General features: G+C 41.2%; 1 protein-coding gene across 1 annotated transcript in view; it reads right to left on the bottom strand.

Moving 5' to 3' along the window:
• CSMD3 (CUB and Sushi multiple domains 3) overlaps nt 1–19345 on the bottom strand; it is a 1208248-nt gene that overhangs the window by 818104 nt on the left and 370799 nt on the right. Inside the window, exon 5 of the mRNA XM_088444368.1 lies at nt 6844–7051. Within this exon, the coding sequence (XP_088300494.1) occupies nt 6844–7051 (208 nt within the window). The remainder of the gene's footprint in view (nt 1–6843; nt 7052–19345) is intronic.

The following is a 19345-nucleotide window of genomic DNA, read 5'->3' as shown; positions in this document are numbered from 1 at the left end:
AAAATCTGTCCTCCATTGACCTTACATGAAGATCGAGTTTCCATCCTCAGCCCTAATTTGTCCTGGGTCCTTATGTTATTTGGGTCATTGAAAAGCACATGCATTATCCTTGCCTGATCAATAGTTTAGCACATGAATCAGCACTTAAACCCTATAATTGGCCCTAATTAACATCTTTCCTGTCACGTACTCATGTGCACTGAAAATATTAACCTTTTAACCTGAAACACACCAACAAACAGCTAGTGAGAAGCTCTTTTTTTCTTATATAGACTTTGGATGAACTGCAATGCAGCCCTTTTTAGTCTTTCACTGATCATCTATACATGGATTTAACCATGGTAGCCATAAGCATGACCATCTCATTGTCATCATAAATACCAATAACTCCTAAGATCACGACCATGCAACGCGGGAGGTGTTGCTAAACTCCCCTAGCACAGTGCCAGTTCTTGCCACCAGTAAAAAAATATTTACCCTAGAATGTTGTCTAGATTTGTGTTTATAATATATATATATATATATATATATATATATATATATATACCCAGTAATGCCCGTTTGATGCATCTGCACTAAAACATGCGTGTAGATGTAAGTTAATTGTCCTTTACAGATGAAGCACTATTCATATAAATGAAGCATTCTGTTTTTGTTTTTGTCTATCAAAAAAATGGATCACATCATTGCTAATAAAAAAGAAACAGATAAAGTTATAATTAGTAAGTCACTAATTAAATCTACACACTGATTTTTGTTATAATAGCTTTGCAAGGCATGAACCATAAAGCATGAGAACTTGTTTAATGGAAGATGGTCATTTATTATTATTATTATTATTATTATTATTATTATTATTAATAATGTTGTTTTTGATTTTGTTATTAGCAACCTTTATTAATATAGAGCGGCAATATTTTACAATGCTTGTCTATCTGTAAATGGTGCTGAGGTGTTATTGGAAAAGCTCATTATTCTTTATCACATGCATTTTATATTACTTAATTAAAGGTAATTGTGTTAATCCTGGAAATATTGGGAGTAGATAAGCCCAGTGCAGGAATCTCCCGATTAACACCCATCATCCGACTGGGCAGAGATTGTTTTTGGACTGTTATATCCCTTACTTCCACTGGAGTCAAGAACAGTACAGTATGTCATTGGTTCAGCTGATCTTAACAGAAGTAGAAAATAATATGTATTAAAAAATATAAAAAAACTTTTTGATTTCTCTGACTAATGTTGGTTTTCGTGAGCATGTGTACGTGCCAGTGGCATAACTAGGGGGGGTCGAGCGGGGCTCGTGCCCTGGGCACCATCGCAAGCCCTGCAGAGGGGGTGCCACAAGGGCATCGTACCCACATGCCGCCCATCCCCCCACCACCATTGTGTCCTGACTTTAATAACGAGCAGGCAAGTGTATTGTGCCTGCTAGCCTGGTGCTAGTTGGTTGCCTCTAGGGGGAGCTGCAGCGGAAGCATGCAGCCCCTCCCAGGCAGTCTTGTTACCAAGCTGAGAGCTCTATCCTGATTGCTGACCTGCCTGAGACTAGAGCTGCGGTCTGACTCTGCACTGGGTGAGAAGTGATTCTTCCTTCCCCGGTGCTCTCCGCTCACCGCAGATGGGTTATGGGGGGGAGGTTGGTGTTTGTTAATTTTTTTCATGTGGGGGGGAAGTTGGTGTGTGTAAATTTTTCGTGCACTTCTTTTCTCCATCTATTCTAAGGCAAAGTTTTTTCACCTATTACATTGCATTGCGTTTCCGCGTACGCAAAAAGCGAATGGAATTGAATACGGCGATGCTTTTCCAACAGGCAAAAAGTCGCAATCGGTGATATTTTTCGCAGATCTTGGCTTTTCTTTTCTAATTGAATACGGGCCTATATGTCCTATCTAAATTGTATAGTGTTAGTAATAAGTTAATTCTGTTGCTTTTTGTTGTAATGCTTTGTTTTCTAATATTTGTATTCAAGGCTTTATTCAAAAGCTACCCAAATGTATAAAAGTATGCTTAATGTTGAGATATTTGTAATGCACGTCCTCATTCCGAACAGTCCCAATTTTCACTTCAGTCCCAGATTCTGCTACCAAACAAGAGCACGAGCATTACTGCAAGGAGGCATGTGATACATCATTTGCGAAACATCAATGATAAATCTCTGGAATAGATAATAACTGTGCCATACATGGCATTAGCATTTTGAAAAATAAAGACAAGTCTTAGCAAAACACATTTAGTTTTCATTATAAAGACAGTTGCATCGTACATGCATGTCATGACATGCTGATTGGGAAATAGGTCTGTATACTTTTTTCCACATTTTATTTGATTATATTTTTCTGACCTGAAAATATCAAAGTGCTTTAAATTATATATTGTACATTTGGACTGACCTAGATAAATACACAGTATCTTGTATACCTTAGAACAGTAAATGCAAGATTATATGCTTCTAGGACAACATCGTGATGTGTTACAGAAATTCAAATATAAGGACATTCTTAGGGGTAAATTTACTAAAGTGAGAGTTTTTAGAAGTGAGTTTTAAAAGAGATGTTGCCCATAGCAACCAATCAGATGCTACTTAACATTGAACTAGCCCCTTCTAGAAGATAATAGCTAGAATCTGATTGGTTGCTATGGGCAACATTTCTTCTAAAACTCACTTCTACAAACTCTCATTTTAGTAAATTTACCCCCTTACTGTCATTTTATTTTTTTACTTTCATTAAAAAACTGGACTGACCTTATATGTTGGGATTGTATTTTGCACATTTTAAATTAATGAACTGATTTACTAGAATCAGTGATAAACTGCTAAAATTGAGGTAAGTAAAGCAATTGTAGGCATGCGGTCCATTTTTTAAATCATTTTAAAAAGTAAAAAAAAAATTAAAAGTAAAATCAAGACATTTTTAACAATTGTATCATTATCATTGAAAGGGCAACAATAATCTTGTCTTATGTGGAGTTATTTCTTATATCTTTAAAGTTTTCCACTGAGAAAGATACACTATAATAGGCACTTTCTTTCTCTCTCTCTCTCTCTCTCTCTCTCTCTCTCTCTCGCTCTCTCACCTTCTCTTTCTCTCTCCATTATCCCCATACCTACGGACTTTCCAATCATCCTCTCTGGGAGCAGCAGCCTGGAGAAGAGACACTGCTGTCAGTTTCGGGGGGGGGGCAGGGCCAGACTGTAGGTGTCAATAGGCCCCGCCACTTTCACAGGGAAAACCAGTGATTTGTGGGTTCGTGGTGAGGGGTCGGGGCTAAATTATGCGATTTGCGTCATGTAGCCCAGCTCCCTCTCTACGGATCTGCAGTCACCCTGTAAAAAATCTCCCCATCCTGCCCACTTCACTAGGAAGTGGGCGGCATGAGGGAGATCTGCCTACTATTTTGCGGGGGGTTACCTGAAAAATCGGGAGCCTCCTGCAACTTTTGAGGGAGTAGGCAAGTTTACCTCTCCCTCTTACTCTTACCTGGATGGCCTTAATTTCTAATTTTCCCATGGGCCGCCTCTTCCTTTTCCTCTTTCTCATCTTCTTTTTCTCTCTCTATCTATGACCGCAACTCTCATTCACTTTCTCTCTCTCTCTCTCTCTCTCTCTCTCTCTCTCTCTCTCTCTCTCTCTCTCTCTCTCACTCACTCTATCAATCTCACCCTCCCTTCTGATTTTAGGAAGAAAGGCCATGAGTAAAACACAACACGTCTGGGATTGTTTTTCCATGGAAATGCCAACAAAACCATATGGAGGACTCCAGTACAACATCTCTGTGGTGCCTGTTTTGTACACACTTTGTGTTAAAGGGCGACTGCTTGAAAGTAAAGTAACGCCAGAATGTAGAGCAAAGAGGCAGATACAGTGGTACTCAACATCGGTAGCCTGCATGCAATGTACACTATCAGCGCGCAGTGCTACAATGACATCATATTTATCACCTAATGGAAAATATTATGTATTTTTATGGATTTGCAATACAAAAATAAGTCGTTTTTTCTTAGTTTGGTTGATGATTACAATTAAATTACTATAGCCAACACACAAACACACACACACATATATCTAATTCTAGCCCTGAATACACACTGGGCCTGATTCAGACCCACTCGCAAGCGGCTGTCCGCTCGCAAGTGGGTCGATGTTGTGCACTGCGCATGCGCACGAGGGCGGGAGCTCCGTCGTGCGCATGCGCCAGATGCGACGAGCGAAGGACTTTCCTTCGCTCGTTGTGTCTGATCAAAGGGGGCGTGCTGTCGATGTAGATTGACAGCACGCCCCCTTTGGTGGGCGTGCCGGGGGTGTGCCTCCCTGATGGGGGCGTTCCCAAGGGAACGCCTACCGTCAGAAGCCGGCCCACTGACATCACTAGTGATGTCAGTGGGAGTGATTTTGGCTCTGATAGAGCCAAAATCACTCCGGGCCTTGCGGTTGAAAAACTCAACCGCAGGCTCCGGCTCGCAGTGGCGATGGTCGCGATGGTCAAGACCATCGCGGCCATCAAACTGCACGCTCGTATAGGCTGTGGGTGGTGACCCACAGCTATACGAGCATCCAGGAGGACGCTCCATAATTATGGAGGGCGGCCCTCATTCAGAGCATGCGCTCTGCTCAGAGCGTACGGCTCTGAATGAGGGCCTCTGTGTTGACAGCTGCATGTGTGCTATTGCTGTGCATGGTGGCTGACAAAATTAAAAACACTCTCATCAGCCAATCAGCAGTAGCACATAGGAAAGGGGGGCAGGCTGGCTGTCAGCTATTAGTAAATGAGCAGAGAGTGACAGTGTCAGTCATTTGCTGTGTGTGCTATATTTGATTATATTTTATAATACAAGATATTGTGGCAATATCATCCTAGGTGGCGATAGTGAGCCATGGATTCTGTGTGGGGCTGGAGGGATAACATGGGAGAAAAACTAAGTTTGACCACACCTATAGGCTGCCCAGTGGATTCAGTACAGGGAGGACTGAGGCAGACCAGTCAGGCTGCCAAAGGAGTCCAAGTGGGACGGTTGCAACTACAGAGCCCAGGTTGCCTGGAAGCCAGTGGGGGCAAGGCTTGGCCTATGTTCAGACCTGCAGTCAGGCAGGGAGGACAGCAAATCTCTGGGTCTGTTTGTGTGACTTTGTGGAAGTCAGGTCAGGAGGCCAGTGTCCAGACCTGCAAGCCAGGCAGGGAGGACCTCAAGAGAGACTTTGTGTTTATACCTGTAAGAGACAGGACTGGGACTACAAGAGACTGGTACATTTGCAGACTAGCTGCCCTTTATAGTCAGGGTTCAAGCAGTGAGGTAGTTACCTGCATGAGGGGCTATGGGTGACGAAGCCCTATTAGTGACGAAACACGTTGCACGTGACATATCTTGTGGTGGACATGGTGACGTCATATGCTGGTCCCATTTTTGGATTCTATGCCAGGCACCGGATGGTAGCATGTTAGTGAGGCCGCATGAGGAGTTGAAGCTGTTTGTCATGGAGACGCCAGCTTGGCTTGTGGTTAAGTTATCATATTCAACACTGCTATCTGAGATGTATGTAAGCTTTTGTAATACAGTACAGTTTGTTAACATACAGGGCTATTTTTCTGGAACTGTGGGTGGAGCTACTGGGGGTGGAGCTATAGAAATTGTATATATATGTATATGTATATATTGTGTATATATGTATATATAGTATATAGAAAAGAAGGCACTCAAAAGGGACTTTAAAATAAAACTTATCTTATGGAAAATACATTTTAGTTAATGAGAAGTTCAGGAACTTTGCTCCTGCTTGTTCCTGCTAAAAAAAAATAGCACATCATATTGGCTCTGCCTCCTCACGATTGACCCGCAAATTTATTTTGCCAAAACGTGGGCGGAGTTTAAGAACAAGGTGCCTGTTTTCAAGTTTACAGGGGTTTTTTCTCAGAAACCCCCCCTGCGTGTGCTAATGGAATAGTCTATTATTACATTACACAGTTGCACAGTTGTCGGCCAATGAGAATCTATTATTAAATTTAAATAATATAAAACAGTTGATATATTAAGTATACATTATACAATACATATAAATCCTTGTTTAATTATCGGCGGAGATTCTGTCAACCACTACATCAATGGTCATCAATGATTATAATAACTTTAACCATGGTGTTCAGGTTAGGAGTCTCCACAAAAACACTATTGTTCATACACTGTCTTTCAACAATACACACAATTTCTCCCCTAGGTTACTGTATTTCCACTTCTAATGTATTTACGGCATCCTGTCACATGACCATCTCATGTGACCCAGCTGCATGACAAGATGGTAGTTTTCTCATTAAAAAAAGTAAATGACATAATCAGCAAATATGAAGTATACCAATATCTAATTCAATAAAATGTTATTTAAAGACTACAATGGTTTTATTTATTTGTCATAAAGTTAACTGTCGTATATTTTAAAGAACAATGCACCCTCTATTGTGGAATATAATCTGATAGTAGATGTCACCTTCTAATTTACAGGACCTATTATAAAAGAAACACCCAGTGTAGTGTCCTATCAAATCTCTTATGCTAATATCAAAATCATTTATATATGAGTCACTTTAAAATACGTGCCGTACTTTCTAAGCAATATCATATAACCGAACAAAAATAACACCACTATTTAAGACTTTTGCTTCCAGAAAATTGCTATTTTTAAATGCTTGTCGTTACACTTTTTTTGTACCCAAAAGATGAGACAGCAGCTTTAGGCTGCCTTAATATAGGCACGACCTCTTGCACATCAAATATGTCCCATATAGCCACATAGGCAGAGGCAGTATAATAATAATTCAACCATGTTGTTTGCAGATAAACAGATATCGTACCGTAATTTTTGTGGTTCAGATCCTTCAACTTCTAAGTAATCATACTTTTCCTCCATTTGAAAATCTGTAAAAACAAGTGATATGGTGTCTCCAAGTTCTGTAACAACGGTCCATGTGCAGTCTGCATTGTTATAATATTCATTAGGAAATCCAGGACTGGTTATTATTCCATTGGTTCCTCGTACGGTGCCTCCACAGGCGTCTTCAGCTATTTAAAAAAAGCAAAGCAAAAAAAAAAAATTATTATTAATTAAATACTTTTTAAGCTATGTTTCAGAGATCATTAGTTAAAAAATAAGTATAATTATGAATGCAATAGTTTTTGACATATTTAAATTATTTTGCTGAGTGGTAAATAGATTTATTCTATTTTATCTGTGGATGATAATTCATTGACCTTCACTGAACAAACAGTATAGCAGAACAACATTAACAAATAAGCTCTGGGCATAATAACTTATGCCCATACATTTATAGAAAAAAATAAATCTTATCTACACATTAGGTAGACTCTACCATTAAGCTCTTCATATCCGGTAATCATTTGCCCTTTGACGACCAAACAAGATTTATACCTTGCAGTTTGTTGACTTTTCCTTTGCCAGGAATAGCTTTGTGCTTATTAGTTCAACTAAATACAATTGTATTTTAATTTTTTTATAAGGTAGTCAAGTGGAATATTGATGCTTTTTCATAATTCTCTTTGTAGTTTCTTCTTTAAAATAACTGCATCCCCAGACTAGAAGCAAATTTAATTAGATGCATTTACAAAGTTCAGTCGTATCACTGGCCCTAGTGTGTAAAATTGGAAATTATAATTTAAAATTATACATATTGCAAAATGGTGCTTGGAAAACTAAGATCTAAGATTTTATATTGCAGTGGATGATAATGGCTACTTGATGGAAATATCAATTTATATACGAAGGTTGATTGAAAAGTAATGAGACTGCCTCTATTTTTCTGTCCCATAGGTAGACGTGGCAACGCTATGCTGGTTATTGTGGAGCTCATACATCAATTTGTCTGAACCTATGGTTGGACTGCCATAGTCTTCTTTGTTTGGTCACAGCGAGTGGAAGATCTTCATATGTTTCGTCATAGAGGATGAAGAAGATGTGTCTTTGAGATTATATCAGAGATGTGTGATTGAAATTTGTGTGAAACTTGGAAAAAGCAGAAATTAAACTCATGAAATGTTACGGCAAGCTTATGGTGGAGAAACAATTAGCCATGCTGCAGTATTTGAGTAATATGCGAGTAACTGACGAAGAGCATTCTGGTAGACCATCCATCGAGGTTATAGATGGCAACATTGCCAAAGCTGTGGAGATGTTATAAAATTACAGAAAGTTAACTTTACGCGAACTTTCAACTTCACTTGGCATCTCATTTGACTGGGTTCAGCATATTGTGACAAAGAAACTGAAAATGCATCGCATGTGTGCCAGGTGGGTAACCAGGAATCTCACAGAAGAGCAGATGCGATGACGAGTTAAATCGCGCAAGAACCCTGTTTTAATATCGGATAGGATACCTGATTTCCTGACATCGATTGTGACGTGTGACAAATCGTGGATTCGTCATTATGATCCGGAATCCAAACACCTGTCCAGTGTATGAAAATACGCGATTTTGCTTCCGCCCAAACAATTCTGTGTGATTCCTTTGGCATGTAAAATCATGCTTCTGCTATTTTTTGATGTGCACGGTATGATCCTATAGCACTGGGTTCCTCGTGGGCAGACCATTAATGGTGACTACTGTGCAAATGTCCTGAAAACCCATTTAAACTGAGCCATGAGTAAGGAAAGACCACATTTGCTAAAGACAATGCCTGACCACATGTTGATGCTGTTGCTTTGGCAGCACTGACAGAAATTAATGGGACAGCACTGGAACACCCTCCATATATCCCGGACTTAGCACCCTGTGATTTCTGGGCATTCCCAGCCCTGAAAAAACAAATACGTGGAAAGAAGTTCTCACCAGGTGTTGAAGTGAAAAATTCCACAGCTGCAACACTAAAAGTGATGTCACAAAACAGTCTACTGCATGTCTTTGTATCGTTGTTGACACACTGCCAAAAATGTATTGAATGTGAGGATGCTACTTTGAAAAAGAAAAATGTTCAGATCCTGTGGAGTCATTTGATTCTGAATAAAAAAAAATCAGTCTCATTACTTTTCAATCAGCCTGCATAATTATTTTGCAAAGTAATACAATTTAAAATAAATGAAATTAAAATGACAGATATATACTTGTTTGAGTTAAATTTCATTACACATAATCAAGCTTTGAATATGTTACAATATCCGGGAAACACATACTGTACACAACATACATTTTACTGCATAGAAATGATGAGCAAAACTCAAAGTACTAATTAAAATATGAGCTACTAGAGGAGGAGACATGTAACTTATCAATCCAATCAATGACTTGTGAGTTAAATAGTACAGATGTGCCCTCATGCACCTAGTCTCAATACACCATAGGACACAAGACACATGGAGCACCTGAATATAAACAATAGGTGACAGGGCTGGTTTGAAAACCTCCAATCCACTAAAATTATCAATTGAATATTGCTTCAGCGATACTGGCTGGCAATGGTAAGAGTTAATTTATGGCTTCACCATGCCAAACCCAATGGATATGCGTACTGCATATGTAACCAAGATAACTGATTTCTCACATGTATGATGGAAATGGTAGCCAAGACTTGGGCTGCCAGTTACACTTGTAAGAAATTTTTTTTTTTAAATAATTGGAAAGAAAAATACCATAAAATATTATTCTCATGTGAATAACAATTATTTGTTTAAATAATAATGCATTGTTCATTGAATGTCTTCTACCATGACCATCGTGAGACCTTTGTTTAGGAGTCTTTCACATGCTGTTCATGGGGAACCGTTTGTCAGGATCATCATCCTTACCAACATATTTATAAATGTCATGTTACATGTAGCGGAAACGAAGATCCTGCTTCGTATGCATGAATATCTCAAACCTGGATAGGAAATACTTATTAATAATACATTTTTATACTTACTAAACCCTAAATATACACAGGAAAAAATATTCTCATTAAATTATTATTTTTTTCACTTCAGTATCAGTTGCAACTCCACATTTATGTCTATCTAGCAAAATGTTTTTTTTATTATTTAATTTAGAAATGCGCCAGATACTGTACTTCTACACTATATAGCGGTAAAGATACAACAGATAGCAGTGACTGAAAATAAATAAGTAGACATTATAGGTCACATTTGTGAGAATTTCTAATCAAAATTCAAGATCACAATAAGCTGTAGTCAACGGTTTTATATTCTTGACTTTGGCTGTGAAAGTGCACGTTTTAAAGCGTTGAGACAGGAGAAATAATTAAAGCACAGCTGATTGTCTCCTTAATCTGTCCATGTGCCCTATTGCATGGTTACAAATTGTTATTACTTTGGGGATTGATGGCATTTATCAGTGTTACCCAGATGGGAAACAAATCGTCATCTATTTTATCAAAGAAAAACCATTCCAATTGAAATTGAAATTCAATTGGATTTTCTCTTTTGATATGTTTGGTACAAGCTTTAGTTGCTGATTCACAACCAGGAGACTTTAATAAACAGACCCCTTGATGTACAAATGAGAAAGGTCTTCATTTTGGATTAGTTCTTTTTTATTATACTTATTCAGCCGTGTAACCTGCTAAAGAATGTGAGAAACAGTTTAGTCCAAACATAATACAGTATTTATTGTTTGGAAAAAAATTATAGTTCTTGGTTCTAATGTAATCAATATGAGGCCAGATTTTTGTCTGCATAATCCATGGATGGCAGACATTTGATAAATGTATTTACCTTTTATTTATATGTTTTAGATCTAAATATATCTATATATCTAAATATCAATAGATATTTTTTGTGTGTATATATATATATATAGATATATATATATATATATATATATATATGCTAATATATATATATATATATATATATATTATGCACTTTGTTGGCTGCAATACTGTGGTTAATTTTGTACAAGATATGTTAATCAGTATTTAATAATGAGGTGTCAGTCTCAGACCAAGTGCAATTTCATGAACATTTTGCGAGATTCTCTCCATTGTACAGGGATGTCAATCTATGATATTATTATTTACTGTTGCTAGGTGATGGTTTAGGGTGTGTGGTCACGTGGTGTGTGCCATCTAAAAGAATGCAGGAGCATCGTCAGTAAGCGCCAGTGACGTCATCTTTGCAGGTCTCGGCAGAGATGCCGATCAGCTGCACATGGTGTTAGTGGTGGGTCTATTTAAGGTAAGCACTATTATACTGTTTTGTATCCTGAAGACAGTTTGTTTTATAAACTGAAACATCTATTGCATCACCTTGTTGGAGTAGTATTTGGAGCTTGAGTGCCGCACGATTGGAGAAACTGTGAGCACTGGACTGGGTGGTGGCACCTAGGCAAGTTACACCTTTTATATAGAGTGACGGATTCTTTGAGTCCTTTTATATATATATATATATATATATATATATATATATAATTACATACTAGCAACACTCAAATTAAATAATGACAGGAGACAATGGCTTAAAGATACCAATGTTTCAATGCATAACAAGCATTTTCCTCAAGATGCATTGCAACGTCGGTGTCTTTAAGCCTTATATATCCAATAACAAATTGAATACAGCATTCACAGTCACGTGTCCAACAGCAGGAGAAAAAGACCATTTCTCCAGTGTGCAGCCCATTGATGCAGCATACAACTGCTGTAGTTAAGTTCAGATGAGCTGGGTAGTTTGCCTATAGCTCTTATTTCTTGCCTCATAATAGACGAATAAATAATCTCATAAAATGCAATTTATATGTATATTTATCTGTATATTTTATGCTTTATTCAATCTGAGCATAATATAAACCTATATTTATACTACACTGGTTTCCCCTTTTGAAGGGGTAGGGGGTTGGTCACTCTTAATGTGTTTGTGGCTGCTCCTTACACTAATGGTGGTATTTATCATAAATATATTTAATACTTTATTCTTCCTTAATGGCACCAGCACTGTTTCTTTGTGTTCCAAAGGTTTTTTCACCTTTTTCTCCTTTTTTCTTCATCTCTCTCTTCTCCCTCATCTGTCTATTTCTTTTATCAGCTATTGATTATTTTTACATAGCTAATCCTTACCATTACCTTTTTTCTTCTCATCTGTACTATTGCACTTTTTGGGAACGTCCTCACAGTTTCTACTCAGCAGAGTGCCTTCTCTGTATATGGCTTGTATATCCCTGTGTGACTTTTCCTGTATTCTATACTACTGTTATATATTTTTGGTTGCAGACTTAGTTGTTATTGGGTGATTTTCAGGAATGTCTGTGTTCTCATCAAGGGATGGTACGTGATGATTAATGTATGGAAGTGTTTGGAGACAGTAGATGTATGTTATGCCCAAACACTGAAGGCAGGGGTCAGAGGTTAAACCAGCTGCCATTAATTGTAAATTCCACAATGATTACATAATTTTTATCACATATATATATATATATATATATATATATTTATATATATATGTGTAACTATTTACATGGTGCAGGCACTCTTGTTAAAGATTGAATACTCGCTGTGGTGCACATTAAAAGGGGTAAACAGCAAGATACATGGGTGTCACTCTCTGGACTTTAATAAATCACAGTCTTATTCAGGTCTCTAGGTCAACGTTTTGAGTTTATTAAATGAGTTTTTATAAAGTCGAAACGTTGAACTAGAGACCTGAATATGACTGTGATTTACTGAAGTCCGGAGAGTGACACCCATCTATATATATATATATATATTAATGATTGAACAACCCCACGCAAGTGAGTGAAATGCATACCATTACACACGAGTTCCAAAAGACCACTAATGTGGCGGTTTTGACAAGAACACTTCATAGGGCGGCCCATGCACTTGCAGTTATATGGATACAACAAATGTTTTTATTAGGACAACAATGCCACCTGTCACATTTCCAGGGGGCGATGCTGGACTGGTATACAGAAAATTTGGTAACCCGGATGGACTAGTCAGCTCAGAGTCCAGATCTTAACCCCATTGAGAACCTCTAATATGTACAGTATTAGACCGACGGGTGCGTTCTAGGCCGACTCGACTTTCAGTGTCAAAGTTGGTCACTGTGCTTAAGGTGGAATGTTGTCCAGGAACTTGTGACAATTTGCCAAGAAGGGTCTCTGCAGTCATCATTGCATATGGTGGACCTACAAAGTACTGACATCAATAATATCTCATTGATCTATTTGCTGTCAATGTCCAATCACTTTTGTACACATTGTGTGTGTGTGTATATAAATATATATATATATATATAATATTGTGGTTATGGTATCCTTAGTATGGCTTATTATCTCTTTTTGCCCTTTCCCTTATGAGTCAAATCTTTTTTTGTGGTTTTCCTAATAAACTGCTCAATTGTGTTTCAAATAATACCTACTGTAGCAGTAAGAACACATTGTAGATGTCAAATATTCTGTTTATTACTTTTTTAAAGTAATAATTTGAATATTCACAGCCACAGTCTTATCCAGCTGGTGTAAATGTCATGTATTGCAAAATCTACCTTTTTGCTTAATTTAGACTTAGCTGGGAGATGAGCCCTCAACACTGAGGAATGCCATTAAACATGAGAACCTGGGAGACAGGAACCAAGGAAGCTGTGTATTAATATAAGAAATTAAAATTGAAACAATCTAGAAAGGCTTAGGCTAACCAAGGCTTCCCCGCCTTCAAGAATTTGCTACAGTTGTTAATCAGGATGATAATTTACCTCTAGTCAAGCATGAGCCAATCAATGTCTTTTTAGTTCATTGAAATCTAATTAGGAAAATTTACTGTCCTTCATAATGGTCTATCTGGCTGTTTGGTAATGTACTATGGTCTATCTGGCTGCTTGGTAATGTACTATGTTCTATCTGGCTGTTTGTTAATGTACTATGGTCTATCTGGCTGCTTGGTAATGTACTATGGTCTATCTGGCTGTTTGGTAATGTACAATGGTCTATCTGGCTGTTTGGTAATGTACTATGGTCTATCTGGCTGCTTGGTAATGTACAATGGTCTATCTGGCTGTTTGGTAATGTACTATGGTCTGTCTGGCTGTTTGGTAATGTACTATGGTCTATCTGGCTGTTTGGTAATGTACTATAGTCTGTCTGGCTGTTTGGTATGTACTATGGTCTATCTAGCTGTTTGGTAATGTACAATGGTCTATCTGGCTGTTTGGTAATGTACAATGGTCTATCTGTCTGTTTGGTAATGTACTATGGTCTATCTGGCTGTTTGGTAATGTACTATGGTCTATCTGGCTGTTTGGTAATGTACTATGGTCTGTCTGGCTGTTTGGTAATGTACTATGGTCTATCTGGCTGTTTGGTAATGTACTATTAAACCTGTGTTTTAGATCCTTCCTTGTCATCTTTGCTATAGTGTGGACCTGATTCATTCCCGATCGCAACTGCGATTACGCATGTAATCGGCCGATTGTTGCATACTGCGCATGAGTATGCATCGCAATGCGTCTGTGCGTGAACCAGCCACTGAGATCGGGACTGCGATCGCGGTAACTACGCAGACCCATCGCAGAGTATTTGAGAGGAAGTGTCGTTGTGGTTGGTGACATGGGGTGGTCGTAGAATGCAGGCGTGCCAGTGCATTTGAGTGCATGCACAAATTATTCACTGCGATGCCGTACGCAGCTTGAGGACTGCGATGAATTTAGCAATTTCTGAGTAAGGTCTGACCTTGTGCAAGTGTGCATGAGCCCGCGATGTTACTCAATTGTACCGATGGTTTCGCAGTCTTGCTAAACTTTATGGATGTCTGTAAGGTAAAGTGGGCGTCCTTATGTTATGCTGCGACGGCATAGCGATCGCAATGGATTAGCATGCTATCGCAATTGAACTGCGTGCGTAAACGCTATTGCATTCATAGTTGTGATCGGTAGTGAATTAGGCCCTGTATCCACTATTCTGCATTAAGATGCATTTGCCAAGTAGTATTGTTTTCTCAGCTTATGATAACATTAGATATTTCTGTGATCATCCGTAAAACAAGTTAATATGAAGGGTATAGTGTTTATCCCTCTAGACATCAATAATGTATTCAGAAGAGGTGTGAGCACTTATTTATTCACTAACCGGCCTGGATGTGTTAGAAGACCACTTAGGGTCTGATTCAGACCCGCTCGCGAGCGCAGGACGCTCACAAGAGGGTCGATGGTGTCCTACTCTGCATGCACGACGGAGGGATCTCCGTCGTGCGCATGCGCGAGACCCAGCTAGCGACGGGGTAGCCGTCACTCCGGGTCTCGCACCAAAGGGGGCGTGCTGTCGATGTTGATTGACAGCACACCCCCTTTGGTGGGCGTGCCGGGGGCGTGGCTGCCAGACGGAGGCGTTCCCATGGGAACGCCTACCGTCTGAAGCTGGCCCCACTGACATCAGTAGTGATGTCAGTGGGAGTGATTTTGGCTCTGATAGAGCCAAAATCACTCCAGGGCTTGCGGCAGCGAGACCCTACCGCAGGGTCTCCATCGCAAGCCCTTTGGTCGCGATGGTCTTGACCATCGCGACCATCATCATGTACGCTCGCATATGCTGTGGGTGGTCACCCACAGCTATGCGAGCATCCAAGAGGACACTCCATTTTCATGTAGGAGGGCCCTGATTCAGAGCGAGCGCTCTGGTCAGAGCGTCCGGCTCTGAATCAGGCCCTTAGTCCTGTGTCTGAAGGGGTCTTGAAGGGGTGACAAGCTGCACCTTGACAATTTGTTTTCTTATTCTCTTTATGTCTGTCTACAAAAACAAACTAAATGATGCCTGAGTTAGGTAGGGATGTTGGAGCTCTAGATCAATGGGAATGAGGAGGGAGGCAATAAAAGCCATATTGAGAAGATTTTTATTAACAAATAGTAGGAGCTATTATTATATATAGATCTTTAATGTCTACATATTAACCATCTGAGGGCCTGATCCAGACCCGGATGCTATCCGCAGTGCGCTCGCTATTGCCGATGGTTGCTAATCTGCGCATGCGTATGCATCGCAGTGCACGTGCGCAAACTACACAGTGCATTCGCAGATCCCTCGCTCGCACAGCAAATCCAGCCCAGCAGAGTGAGTGACAGGAGAGGCCGTTTGTGGGTGGTCACAGGGGCAGTCCAGTAATAACGGGGGAGTGGAGGTGTGAACGCAGGCATGCCTGAGTGTTTAAACGCCATTTTAGAGGCATGCATAATTACCAGGCAGCGTCATAGTACACGTCACCAGCCATTTTTTTACTCTGTTTTCCTCGCAATGCTTGCGGTAGAGAAAAGCTACCACAAGTGCTGCGTTCACATCCGATAGTGATCGATGTACCAATGTTTTCACAAACTTCCAGGAGATGACGTGGGGCAGTGGGCGTCTCTGCATTTGCTAAGGGGAGTCTGCATACACAAAGCGAATGCTCGTACAGGTAAGATGGGCGTGCTTATGCCTTGGCGAGCGATCGCTCCCCGCCGCGTCACTTTCAAATATTTGCATACGCATCGAGGGAGTGTACGCTCATAGCGACCGGATCTGAATCAGGCCCTGAGCCCACAATTATGGATTCACTTCTCTTTTGGCAAAGCACCATAATGGCCCGTTCATCATGCCTCAGTATGCCATGTAGCGAGCGTGATATGCCTGGTGTGAGTGAGTCACTAGATCTGTCACAATGTGATGGGACTAGGACGCACCAGGAGACTGTGCGGAGTAATTTGATATGTGATACTTGTATGTCTGTGTGCAACTGAGGCTGAAAACGGAACTTGTCGTGGAAAAATGCTGCGGCCGCTGCATTCTAGCACTTCGCCTGCTAATCGAGAGACGCAGTCGCACACAGATATACGAGTGTCACATATCAAATTAATCAGATGCATTATTGGCAAAAAAAACGATGCCCGGCGCTAGCAGAGTCTCACGGGACCAGCGCCGAGAGGGGCTGTTTGGCGTGACTGCGGTAAAGACAAGTGAGGACACATCTGTGTATTCTGACCTGCTTCTATAGTATAGAAGAGAGAATGCTATAATGTTGCAAATTGGCATTCCAGCTTCACTTTGGGGATTAGAGAATTGTGCCAACAGTGAAACAGGATCAGTATGATTTACCGCCGGAAGTCCGGCAGTGAAGATCCCGACAAGGTAAGTAAATTAACTATTTCTAACCCCCTCCCCCCCTAACCTTAACCCTCCCATAGGGGTGCCTAAGCCTAACCTTCCCCCTGTAAGTGCCTAAACCTAACCCCACCTCCCCGCAGCCTAACCCTAACCTCCACCCGAGGGTGCCTAACCCTCTCTTCTACTCGTCTAATCCTAACCCTCTTGGCAGGGTGACTATCCCTAAGTCCCCCCCGGGAGCCCCTAACCTAACCCTCCCCCAGTGGCGGGCTGGGCCGGGAGGCAGGGTGCCATGTGCCCCCCGGGCCGCAGTGTCATGCGGGCCGCGGGCCGATGCAGTCTGTGTCACTGTGACACAGACTGCACCGCGTATGTAGCGCTGACCAGACGGAGTTCAGTCAGCAATACACTGACAAACACATAGCCGCCGGCTCCAGCAGCTGTGTGTTTGTTGTAAGCAGCCGCCAATGAGAGTCTGTCAGACTCTCATTACCTGCTGCTGCGCCCACTGCGGGAGCCGCTCCATCTTCCGGCTCCCGCAGTGGGCAAAGGGAGAGACGTCATGATATCATATGACGTCTCTCCCATAATGCCGAGTGGCCCGGCCCGGGAGGACAGACGGAGGAGCAGATGGCAGCGGTGGGAGCGGGGATTTAGGTAAGTGTTTTTTTTTAATTTTGTTTTTTATATTACGTGTGTCTACTGGGGGGGTGTCTGGCACTACTGGGGGCACTACAAAGGGGGGACTACTACTACTGGGGGCATTACAAGGGGGGTGGGGGACTACAATTACTGGGGGCACTACAAGGGGGGGGACTACTACTACTGGGGGCACTACAACTGGGGACTACTGCTGGGGGCACTACAAGGGGGAGGGGACTACTACTACTGGGGACTACTACTACTGGGGGCACTATAAGGGGACTACTACTACTACTGGGGGCACTACAAGGGGGGTGGGGGACTACTACTACTGGGGACTACTACTACTGGGGACACTACAAGGGGGGGGACTACTACTACTGGGGACACAACAAGGGGGGACTACTACTGGGGGCACTACAGGGGGGGACTACTACTACTGGGGGTACAAGGAGGGGACTACTACTAATGGGGGCACTACAAAGGGGGTGACTACTACTACTGGGGGAACTGCAAATGGGGGAACGACTACTACTGGGGGCACTACAAAGGGGGGGACTACTACTACTGGGGGCACTACAAGGGGTGGACTGCTACTGGGGGCACTACTGGAGGCCTGCATAAGGGTGTTCTCTCCTGTGGCACACGGGGGCACTGCATATGGGCACTACGACAGGGGGCTGCCCTAATCTTTATTTTTACCTTACATTAATCCCATATGGACCCGCCTCTCCCTGGAACACACGCATATTCTTCGGACACACACGCTACTCCTCTGCCAGGGCCACCTGCATGCATTTGCCCCCAGGCTGAAAGTTGCCAGCCAGCCCCTGCCCTACTCCCCCTGCGGCTGTCCGAGCCCGCCGCCCGGCTTACCTTCATTCGAAATGCCAGGCGTCGGGCTCCCGGCGTAGGGATAATGATAGGCGTCGGGATTTCGACACCTATCATTAGACGCCTGCCGGGATTGGACAGTCGGGAAGCCGTCGGTCAGCATTTCGAACGTCGGATTCCTAACTACATACATCCCGTACAAACATAACTTGCTACACCTGTATATAAATGCTCATGAAATATTACATGGGTATATTGATTAATACATTTGTTTGTGTGGGTTATTCCCCTGTGGATATCTCCTGCTACTGTTGAATTAGAAAAAGTCCTAACATCCCATACAGTAGCAAAAAACAAATACCTACAGTATTGATGTTCTCAATAACATACAGTACAATACTCTCATGTTATTTAACTTTACAATGCTTGTATCTGTATAATTGTTGCATACACTGATCTGATCACTGTCCAGTGAATTTGTTGATTAAATAAATAGATAAAAACGTAATGTTGAAAATTTAATCTTCCTATGCTGAATATGTCCTGGTGGACCACATTGTCTGTAACAGTTAGATTTTCCTTATTGACAGCAAATGAAATATTTATGTATTGCAAAAGCAACTTCCATTGTATGAAACCTGGGCATGCAACAATAGCCAAGTGAGGATGCAGAAGCTGTGACGATATGCTTTGCCAGATAAGGAAGGGATTCAATTAAGATACATGGACTAAAGCAGAGGCATAGCTGAAAAAATATAATGTAGAGGATAGTAAACTATACCGTCTTACATTGCCTTCCATGTCAGTGCAT

Source organism: Taudactylus pleione, unplaced genomic scaffold (genome assembly GCF_031769625.1).
Source record: "Taudactylus pleione unplaced genomic scaffold, aTauple2 ptg000360l, whole genome shotgun sequence".
Classification (NCBI taxonomy): Eukaryota; Metazoa; Chordata; class Amphibia; order Anura; family Myobatrachidae; genus Taudactylus; species Taudactylus pleione.
Note: the sequence above shows the minus strand (reverse complement) of the source record. Positions and strands in the feature narration are given on the sequence as shown.